The sequence below is a fragment of the Egretta garzetta genome, unplaced genomic scaffold (assembly GCF_000687185.1).
Source record: "Egretta garzetta isolate BGI_Z169 unplaced genomic scaffold, ASM68718v1 scaffold226, whole genome shotgun sequence".
NCBI lineage: Eukaryota > Metazoa > Chordata > Aves > Pelecaniformes > Ardeidae > Egretta > Egretta garzetta.
Genome location: NW_009260021.1, coordinates 408,992 through 419,923, shown reverse-complemented (window position 1 = coordinate 419,923; position 10,932 = coordinate 408,992). Strand labels below are relative to the sequence as shown.

Sequence of the window (10,932 nt, the reverse complement as noted above, 5' to 3'; positions counted from 1 at the left end):
CGGCAGGCCCGGCCGTGGGCTTGGCAGGAGCCCCAAGGTGCCGGGCAGGGCTACCCTCCCCGCGGGACACCCGCCCTGGGGCAGGCAGAGTAGAGGACACGCAGCCTGGGCATTCCCCTTGGGACAGTCCCTGGAAACTGCTTCCAGACGTGGTTAAGGCTGTGGGATTGCTCAGGATCGCTGCCAACCACGGACCTGGCCAGAGGCATTAAGAGCCGGAGGCAATGCCCAAAGAGAAATTTCTTCTGCTCCAGTGACTACAGAAGCGACAGTCCTAATTCAGGCAGAGACCTTCTGCGCGACGTGGAGGAGATCGCAGCGCTCCCCAGTCCCATCCGCCTCCCCCCAGCCAGCCCCAGAGCACCCTGCTTCATTTTGCCCCTCAGGTAGACCCTTACCCGCCCTGCGCTTCCCCCAGGAGTTATAACCCCCAGCAGCTGCTCCTCCACGGGCAGCTGGGCTCTGTGTCCTTCCCCGCCGGCTGGGTCTGTGCTGCTGGTTTGTTTTACCCCTTTGCAAAACTGCGAGTGGGCTTCACCTGCCCCGAGCTGGTGGGTCGCCGCGTTCATCACCCCACTAAGGGGGGTTAAGCTCCATAGAGATGGAGACATGGCCTCAAGTTGTGCCAGGGCAGGGTTAGGTTGGATATTGGGAACAATTCCTTCCCCGCAAGGGCTGTCAGGCACTGGAAGGGGTTGAGACCCCATCCCTGGGGGAATTTAAAAGCCGGGCAGGTGTGGTGCTTAGGGACAGGGTTTGGTGGTGGGATGGCAGGGGCAGGGGAACGGTTGGGCTGGGGGAGCTCAAAGGGCTTTTCCAACCTCAACGATGCTATGATTTGGTGCCTGGCTGCCAGGCTGCAGCCACTTCTCCAGCCCCGGCAAGGGGCCGGCAGCGCCCCTCAGCGCACGGTGGGACAAACCCTCGAGCGGGGAGCATCGTTGTCCTCCCGACCTGCACCTGAGATGCCTTTTGAGCTCACGTAGCACAACACCAAGATGACTCTCTCAGATCAAGTGCTCACAGCAAACGAAAGAGCTGCCCATGCCCAGAGACTGGGTCCCGTGCCCCTCCATGCCAGGCACCTCCTTTTCAGTGGAGCCACAGCTCCTTACCTCATCCAGCACGTGGAGGTCGCTGCTGAGCTGCTCTGCAAAGGCCATGGAGTTGTTCACAAGGGGCTCGTACTCCTCCATCAGCTTCAACACATCGGCAGCTTCCTTTGCTGTCATCTCCTGGTACGCACTGAGCTCCTCCTGGCTCTCGGTCTCTGCAGGGTCCTCCCTGTCTTCCTGGGGCCTCTGTCTCCCTGCGTGGACAGGAGGAGACGTGGAGGTGGCCAGAGCCTCCTCGCTATGTCATTTTGTTAGCCCTGCTCGTATTAGCCCCAGGGCTCCCACTGAGTCCAAGTGACAGGAGCCCAGCGGTCTCCGTCCGCTGGTCCATTTGGAATAAGATCCGTGGAGCAAAGAAAGATGGGGATGGGGTAAAGGGGTGGCTTTGTAAGAGGGACAAAACGGGCACCTGAAATTTCGTTTGAGCTCTGGCTGTGGTTTTACATGCTCACCTCTCTAGGGTCCTGTGTCGGGGCACGTTGATGTGTTTGTGGCACAAAACTGAGACAAATTTCAGAGATGAGCAGGCTTCCAATTAAATACACTGGTAGTCAGGTGTTGTAGAGTAAAATAGATTTTTATATCCATATATATCTGTATTTCTTGACATACTGCTGGGGAAGGGTCCCAGGCAGGCAGGCAGCCTCCCCCTTGCCTGACCTTACCGACACTTCACTTCTCGCCTTCCCCAGCACCTCTGGAGACGAGATCAGCCGCCCATCTATTGCGATCCCCAGCCCAGCGCTGTGCACCACGGCACGGGCCAGTGGGTAAATCAGGTGGCAGTGCCTCTGGACACACAAAACACGGATCCTCCTGCTGCCCTCCCACCGGTACCCACCTCAACCTCTCCCATCATCCACCTCCACTGCCTGAAATTTATTCACCTCCCATTCCTAAAGTGACGATAGCGATGATGCAAAAAAAAACCCCAAACCACTCTGAGTGTGACAAGGGAACGAATTACCTTCCGCCGCACAGGAGGGGACGTTCACAAACGTGACAGAGCTGCCGAGGAATCGGTGGTTCAGCTTCCACAAGCATCTGATAAAGGTTTTCTTCTCGTCCAAGCTGCTAGCGGTCCACTTGTAAACCTTCTCGAACTGCAGATCGAAATCCAGGCTGGCCTAGGTGGCAACAGTTAATTACTGCATCAATTAGGCACCGCTGGCCACGCCGCATACGCACAGCACAGCTCCGCGGCGCATTTTAACGGCAGGCGCTGAATGCTCTGAAAATGCCTTGAGCACTGGGAGGGAAAACCCCTCCCGGTTGAAGGAGGGATGGGGGCACACCTCCGGGCTGCGGTTCCAAGCTTTGGGGTTTGCAGTGGCCCTGGGAAGCCGCTTTGTGAATGGGGCCCGGCGCCAGGCTTAGAGGTTAGAGGAGATCCTGGCAGCGTCGAGACCACCGAGCAAAAAGCCCGGCTGGCATAGGCTGGGGAGGGGACCCCCAGGGAGACCATTGCCATGGGCCACGCCATGCCGAGGACTAGGCTGGTTTTGGTGGAGCTGCATGGCTCTGGTCAGACTCAGATCTAAGGAAGGGCTAAAACTGCGCCCAGCATCCCCGCGCCAGCTGATGCGACGGACACCGGCTGTGCCGTGCCCAGGGTAGCGGGTGTCAGGAGTTTGATCTGAAGTCTTTCAATCAACGAATTCCTTGACAAGCGCTGTATTTCCAAGCTGACAGCAGGCGGTTCCTCTAGCTAACGGCAAATGCGTCCGTGTTGTTTCGTTCCCACAGATACAGACACCTTTCCCTGGACTTCTGCTGCTATCCCAGAGCAACCGGGTAGGATTTGAGAGAGATGCTCATGGCCCATGGCAAATAATCCTAGGCGTGATAAAAGCACTGAAAATAAAAGGATGCACAGCGATTCTGGCCCTAGAAATGGACACCGGGACACCCACAGTGGGTAAGGGTAATCCACCAGCCCCAGTGTCCCAATCCAGCACGCTGATTTCTTTTGGGATTATATAAACCCCTCCTTTCACTGCAGGTTTGGGGAGACGAAGGCTGATGAATTCTGACAGTGGCCAGCGGCAGATGCTTGGGAGAAAAAGCATTCAAAGGGCAAGCCCAGGGTGATATTGCCTGCCAGACTGGCTGCCAGCCTCCGGCAGCCCGTGGTCCAGCAGCTCGCTGAGCCAGAGGTTGGATCCCCAGCATCGGGTTTAACAGCCCTTGAAGGACCGACTGTCCCTGATTCCCTCTAAAGTTTTTTTTTTAACTTATTCATAGTGTTGGCATCTACAGCGTCCCGTGGCAATAAGCGCTGCAGCGTAATGATGTGCTGAAGGAGAAAGCTCAAAATAACCGGAGTTAAGCATTTGGGGTGAGCCCAGCACCCCTCCCACTGCAGATACCCCCTCTGTAATCCTCGTCCAACCTGAAATCTCCAACCTCTCGCCACTCAAGAATTGGGAACACCCCGAGAAAACCCAGAAACAGGCTCCCACAAGCCCAGTCCTGAAATCCCCCCAGCAGCACGCACGCTGCGCCTGGCATCTCCCAACAGCCCCGTGTCCTGGCAGGGGAAGGTCGCTGGAGATAACAGGAGTGTGGACTGGGAATAAAGCAGCCTTGGCATTTCCCAGTGTTGTTTTCATCCATCTCAGCGTCAATATCTCTGCATCTACGCCCAGGGGATGTCACCTCATGGAGGGGGAACTCCAGTCGTGGGAGACTTAGTATTTATAGAATCATAGAATCATCTAGGTTGGAAAAGACCTTTAAGATCATCAAGTCGAACCGTTAATGTAACCCTGCCATCTAAGTGGTGTATAGGTGGAGAAGATAAGGGAGGCTGCGGAGCTAGGAGCATCCCACGGGAAGAAACTCCTTCCTGCACCACCTCATTAGCTCTGTGGCACAGCCTGACCTCACCTTCTGGAGAACTTCGAAGCCGCGCTTATAATTATTGATACGAGTCCTCCTAACAGAGGCGGCGTTGGCCGGCGTGCTGCAGTCCGACGGCGCTCCAGGGCTTGCTCTCTGAACACCTTGAGCAATACATCACGCCCCCGCCTTGCTCGGCAGGCTCGGTAGCAGCCCCTGCGGCGGCGTGGAGCAGGTCTGGGGGAGGAATTTACTGTGCGCCTGGTTTACAGCGTGCCGTACGAGGAGCTATTGAAGCAGGGAGGCATCCGTTAATCGCTTCATAAACATGAATACCGTTTCGGTCAAGGGGAGCCATGGCTTTCAGCGCCTCTGGACTTGCAGTGTCAGGACTTTGCTGGCGCCAGGGGACAGAGGGCTTCCCAGCACACGGGGGCAGACCTGATGGCCAAACCCTCACTGTGTGCTCCGAATATCAACCCACGAGCCAGGGGGTTGGCTGTAGGTGATTCTATCTGCTAAGCAACAGAGGAGAGCTCTTGCTTTGCTTTCCGTGGCCCTGCCAAGTGATGCAACAGGGAGGGACTGCGCTGGCTGGAGCACCGGGCTGCACTGGGGGGCTCGCCTCTGTGGTGGGACCCTGAGAGATGCCACCACGTCCTGGCTGCAGCCCTACTGCTTCAGCCTCTCCTCTGTGCAGCAGCTTCAGTGGGCAGATCCCATTTTAGGAATGATATGGACAATTCCGGCTGCCTGCATTCAAGGAAGGTCAGTTCAGCCTGGAAGAGGGCTCCAGACATGATAAAGGGAAGAAGAGAGAAGTCCACACAGAAGAGGAGGCTCCAGGGTCGGTCTACTTAGCCTGCCAGAGGGAAGGTTAATAGGGGAGGTGACTGCAACCTAAAAATACATCTGCAAAGGAGAAGAGCTGTCCAACCTAAAGGACAGCCATGGCACAAGGCAAACGGGGGTGACGTGGGAAGGAATACCGGCTCGGAGTCGTAAGAAGGCTGTAGGTGTTGGGACAACCAAGTTCGCTCTTTGCCTCCCAGTAGGAGGGGGTTCAAAAATCCACCGATTCTTTAAGCGAGAGTGTGATCGGCTTTCCTCACTGAGATGGCAAGTGAGGGGGAGAGGATTGAAAATCCCGGCGCTATTGTGTAATCCCAACTCCTCAGGAGCCAAAGCAGTTTAGAAGACTTGGTGGAGCCAGGGGGAAATGAAAGGCAATGTGGCACCAGTCCGGTGCTGCCCATGGGATCAAGATGTCCTGCAAACCTGCAAAGGTGATTTTCCTTTCCGCCATGCTGTGCACTTTACTTCTCCTGGATGTAGAACTGGAAAGCTGTTCTTTTTCTCATTTATTTCTATGCTTGTGAAAACCCAGGAATCTTGCCAAAGCCCCTGGAACATTCACATTAATAAAAAACCTAATTATATCAACTTCAACGACACTCCGCCAGCCCCAGCGGCAGAAAGGGAATATCTCGTCCGTGCTTTCTTTCCCAAAAACCTTAATGTCACCTGAAAAGCGCAGACTCACGCTGGCTCCAGCTCTCTGTAATCCTTCTTTCGGTAAATACCTCCATTTAATCTTTAAATACCCGATGCAAATGTCTGTCAAGAAGCTTTGTCAACACGGATCGACAGATGGGCCCGACAGCGCGTTCTGCAAATGCTGGAGAGCTGACAAGGGCGGCGCTTTGCAGCCCGGCTCCCCAGCCTCCGGGGGCTGCTGCGAAGAGCCTTGGGAGGTCCTCTGCTGCGGGGCAAGCACTTTCCCCAGGGATTTTGACGGAACCTGTGTCCACGCAGCAGTCACCCGCTCACTGCTCACCCGGGTCGGGAATTTGGCCAGCCTGGCATTCCCTAACTTAGAACGGGATGACTTGGGGATGGGGGGGCGGGCAATCACTGCAGCCTCAGCATCCTTGGGAACAGGCAGATGAGATGGAAAGGATGAGGGAAAGGCAAAGTCCGAAAGCACTGATGTACAGTGGAGGAACCAGCCAGGGAGAGACCTCAGGTCACCATACTCTAGGAAACAGCTCTGAGCGAAGGCAGAGGGCTTTTAACTTCTTTTGATGGTGGTTCTTTCCCCAAAATTAGCATCATTCAGGCTGGTTCAGTCCTATATTAGGAACCACACACCTCCCCACACATTCCCTCACTGCTCTTCCCACCATCTAAACATACAGACTGAGCTCCAGAGGACCCGAATCCCCCTATGGATCCTGGCTTGTGCCTCTCTAGCTTCATGTTCACATTTCTCCCCCATGATCAGTCCTGTCCTTTGCCACAGAAGGGAAATCAATCCTACCTGATTGAGGGTCTTGCCATCCACCAGCTTCAGCTCTGCTAAAGGCCACCTGTAGGCTACCTTGTACTGCTCTCCTCGGTCGACCTTGACCTTCACCAGAAACGGCTGCATTGGCCTAAAGGTGTCCACTGAGGATGAGGGACAGGAAAAACAAAACAAAGCAACCCACAATACGATAGTTAGCCCAGTTCAGCATGAGCAGGCAGGTAGAGCTGGACACACAGACACTGGTTTTGCATGCTGGCTGTGTGGAGAGACACTACAGGGTTTCTACTGACTTTCTTCATTGAGTATTTACATACGGGGATTGATCTCTGGGGTCTAATCCAGGGTACTTTGAAGCCTATGGAGGGATTCCAAGTAACTTCAAGGAGATTTAAACCAGGCCATTGGGCCCTACAGAAGGCGTAAGCAATATTTCAGCAAGACCCAAATGTGACGGGAACGGGGCATCCTAGGGCAGTAAGGTTTAGGATAGTTACCCACCATCTTGCTGGCCCTGCAACAGGGTCCAGAAGCACTGCACTGTTTGACTGAGACCCACACTAACACATCCCACCAAAAATCAGTTCTAGTGCCAATTAGCTTGCAGTCACGCCTGGGTTTGTCTGGGAGGCGCTCACTGCACATCGTTCTGGCTCTTACAATATAGGTCTCCCATACAAGCTAGGGATCTCCAGAAAGCTTTCATGGACAGTTCCAGGGGTAAACTCCTGTATTTTAGGTGCTACTTATGGGGTGGCTACATCATCCCTTGGAGGTATTCCTCCTGCCCTCCATTGACTACAGAGGGAGTTGAAGCACATCGTTTAGGTCAAATGCTATGGCTAAGGCAGTCAGAAATTAATCCTGTAGTAGGTGACTCCGCTGTCTATGAGCTGATCGACAGGGAAGTTTGTGAAAAAAAAACCCTATGCTAACAACTTCTCAGGAGTGATGGAGCAACTAGAAAACCATAGACCAAAGCAGAGGGAAAATTTCCCAAAGCACTCGCGCCCTTGGATCCTAATCAGGTAGCTGCGTGCTCCCGAAACGTCTGGGTCCTGTTAAAACTTTCGCCAAAACTACGGAGGGACGGAGCGAGGCTGCAACGCTGTGTCACGTTAGAATGGTTTGCTGCTGACCTCTAATGACGGGTTTGATGCAAGTGGTCTAAAAATTAATCTTACATCGGTGGAGGGAGGACTCCTGCAGACCCCAGGGCCCTCTGGCCAGCCAAGGATCCAACATTCCAGACCAAACTCCCTGACCAGAGCTGCAAGAAACCTCCCTGGGTTTGCAACCCAACCCCCCGGGACTCTCACCCACAATGCAGAGGATGGACATCTTCTTCTTCTTCCCTGTCTTCCAGACACGAATGCTTTCCAGCAGCCTCTTTTTCTGCGGGTTGAACACATCTTTTTCGAGCGAGCTCCAAAGAGAAGCCATGCTGATGCCTGAGCACAACGGCGCGTGCCTCCGGCTGACGCTGGCGGCCGCCTCCTGTGAAACACAAACAGGCTGGAGGGATGATCCACACGCAAGCTCCTGGCACACCGGTGAAATGCATCACCCCCCGCTGATTTCATCTCTGCTGCCTTGCAGGCAGCGCGAGTGTTAAATAATTGTGGAGTTCAGGCCAGAAGGGCCTTTTGTTATGAGTTGGTCTGAATTCCTGCCCGGTGCAAGCAGCACATGCCAATGCATCCAGCCCAGTAAGGCCACAATAAAACTTTCCTAATTTCTTAAAAAAAAACCCATCCTTTTTCATTCGAACTCAGCACAGTGGCTTGAGCAGCAGGACCATGTCCACGGGCATGGTGGCAAAAGAGGTTGGCAGCTACATGGCAACCAGGCAAAAGAGGTTGGCAGCTACAAGCAATCGATTGCCTGGTTATTTTTGTTGGCCCACACTGTTTCAGCATTTACAGCTCAAGAGATCCTTCTCCGGGGTCACCCAACGCGATGCTCACGTTGAGCTGGCACGTCCTGGGACCAGCATGGAACGGACGCGTGCGACCGTGCAAGTCAGCGCTGCAAAACAAAAAGGGGTTCAACTCCACTTTGGGAGCTCAGTTCTGGGGCATCCTTGCCCCTCGGAGACCTCCGGGGCTTTGCCTTGGCAGAAAGGCACGGCAATCCTCCGAGGGCAATCAACTTGCCAGTCCAGCTGCCTTGCCAGCCTCGTGCCACGCTGAGCAGCCCAAGTACACAGAGACACAACTCGATGCTGGAGCCTTGCGGGAGTGAAAGCGGAGCCCTGGCTGCAGAGGGGGAGCAGAGGGGCTCACAGGGCTGCAGGGTGGGCACTGGGGGGAAGGCAGGTGGCTTGCTGGCCCTCCCACCCCTCTGCCACCTCCCTGGCCACAGCCTGCCACCACAGCCTGCACCCACCTTGCTGTGCCCCTCTGCTCCCCAAATCTCCACTCCATCGCCCTGGGCTGTGCTCCGCTCGGCAGCTCTCGCCACTGTGGACCTCCAGCTGCTCTTCCCTCCTCGGCAGAGAGCTCTGGGATTCCCCACTCCCTCCCCGCTCCCCTAAATGACCTGGTTTTGGAGAAATAGCAGGGGGAGGCAGGGGGGGCCCTCGGGCCACCACTGCTTCTCCCTCCCCTTCCATCCCCAGTTGCCCTCCCACGGGTTCCCCTCTGGTTTCCTGCCGCCATGCAGACCAGGGCAGATGCTTCCCCAAAACGACCGGCTTGCCTTCCCGAGCCCCCTGACTCAGTTCCTGGGGCCCGGACCCCCCCAGCAGCAGAGGGAAGGTACCTGTGCAGAGCACGAAAGCTCTCCCAGCTTTCACACGCTTGCTGACTCCTTAGCAAATCGATATTGACAGCCAGCAGCTCCTGAACTCCCAAGGAGACCCCCGCTCTCCCGCTCTTTGGGGCTTCTCTGACTCCAAGCTAATCAGCAAACTAACCCGAAAGGAGAAGGGGGTGACAGAGGGAATGGGAAGCCCAGGCACGGTCTCTGTTACTGGGTGAGCCCCTCCTGCAGGCTGCCACGTTCCTCTTCCCTGGCTCTGTGCTGCGAGCAAGCGCCTCGTGGAAACGTGCACGCTCCCACGTCTGAGCTCGCCAGCCACCTGAACACGTGCAAATTTATTGGTTTCATAGTCTACAAGACAAACAACCCCAACTTCTTCTCCCCTTCATTTTGCTTACGTAGCTGAACGTGCTTCTCCGCAGCCCACGAATGGCTACGCTGTGCATGACTAAAAGCTGTCGAAGGGAATCGCAGCGTCCAGCTTTAAACCCTCGCAGCAGCATCTCACGTCGTTGTGCAAGCGCGACATGGCCACCACTCTACAGGCAAGGGAGGTGCGGTGGGAGAGCAACCTCACCAGGAGGATCATCCAAGGCCAGGTTGGACGGGGCTGTGAGCAGCCTGGTCTGGTTAAAGGTGTCCCTGCTCCCTGCAGCGGGGTTGGGCTGGGTGACCTCTAGGGGTCCCTTCCAACCCAAAACATTCTGTGATTCTGTGATGCTATGATCTCTCCTAGCTGCCTCCTTAAAAGCGATGCTCAAATCACTGCGGGGGCTTGGGCACCGGGGCCACAGGAGAGCCCAGCCTGCGGCGAGCACGGGCAACAGCCTCTTGAGAGCTCAGGCAAGCTCAGCTTAAGTGCAAGGCTGGAAGGGGATGACTTGATTCACCCTGAGGTACTGAGATGCACTGATTCAGGCCGGCCCGGTGCAAGAAGGAAAGGATTTGTTTAAATCATCTTAGCAGAAGCGGCGTTTTTAGCAAGAACACATTGCTTGTTCACAAACTGCGCTATTTATTTATTTATTTATTTATTAATCCAGAGTATTCTTAATGCGAAGCTCTCCCGCAGCCTCCTCGCCAGACCTGACCCTCATGGGGATGCGTTCCCACTAAACCCCGTGCTACAAGGGGAGATGGCAGCTCCTGTCCTGCACGTAGCAGTTGCAGCATGGCCCTTGAGCTGGGGGATGAGGCAACACGCACAGTGGCTACAACCAAAAGGTTGCATTGAATGCAAATATTTTAGTTAGGATTAGGGATAAATCACCATACAGACGGTAGGAAAATAATAATATTTAGAACAGGCACTTTGAATGTTTCCTAAGCAAATCTCGTTGTTATTGGAATTTACCGGGTGCTCTGCAATGAGCTGCAACAAATGAGCCCTCCCCCAGCGCCCTCCTGGGTGCGATGGGGCTTTCAGCTCAGCCACAGAGTTAACGAGCTTGAGGACACATCCGCAATGATTTTGACTTTTTCTACCATGGCCATGACAAAAAAAAAGAAAAGAAATTGGCTGCTAAAATGCTTCTGTCGCCACAGCATCTCTTTGCCTGCAGCCCCTCACCGGGTTATCTCACATTTCCCATCCCTCATCAGCTTTCCAGGCATTGACCTCTGGAGGCAGGCGGGATGGCAGCCCCGACACCCGACTGCCTGCCTATACCCGCGATGGCTTTCCAACTCCCTCACGCGTTCGTAGCAACACCTGAGGAACAGCTACGGGGCAATGATTGAAAGCCAAAGTTATAGAGGGGCTCGCTGCCACCTGAGAAGTTAATGCAGAAAATACAATACTTTTCATAAAGTCATAGAATCACAGAATCATAGAATGTTTTGGGTGGGAAGGGACCCCTAGAGGTCACCCAGCCCAACCCCCCGGCAGGAGCAGGGACACCGCTAACC

General features: G+C 54.9%; 1 protein-coding gene across 2 annotated transcripts in view; it reads right to left on the bottom strand.

Annotated features, from left to right (window-relative positions):
• LOC104127971 (exocyst complex component 1) overlaps positions 1-10,932 on the bottom strand; it is a 35,517-nt gene that overhangs the window by 23,907 nt on the left and 678 nt on the right. For both annotated transcript variants that reach the window (XM_009640684.2, XM_035896158.1), the window contains exons 2-5: positions 7,581-7,758; positions 6,277-6,404; positions 2,083-2,242; positions 1,116-1,309 (exon numbers count right to left, since the gene is read on the bottom strand). In XM_009640684.2, coding sequence (XP_009638979.1) covers positions 1,116-1,309; positions 2,083-2,242; positions 6,277-6,404; positions 7,581-7,704 — 606 coding nt within the window. In that variant the 5' untranslated portion in view covers positions 7,705-7,758. The remainder of the gene's footprint in view (positions 1-1,115; positions 1,310-2,082; positions 2,243-6,276; positions 6,405-7,580; positions 7,759-10,932) is intronic.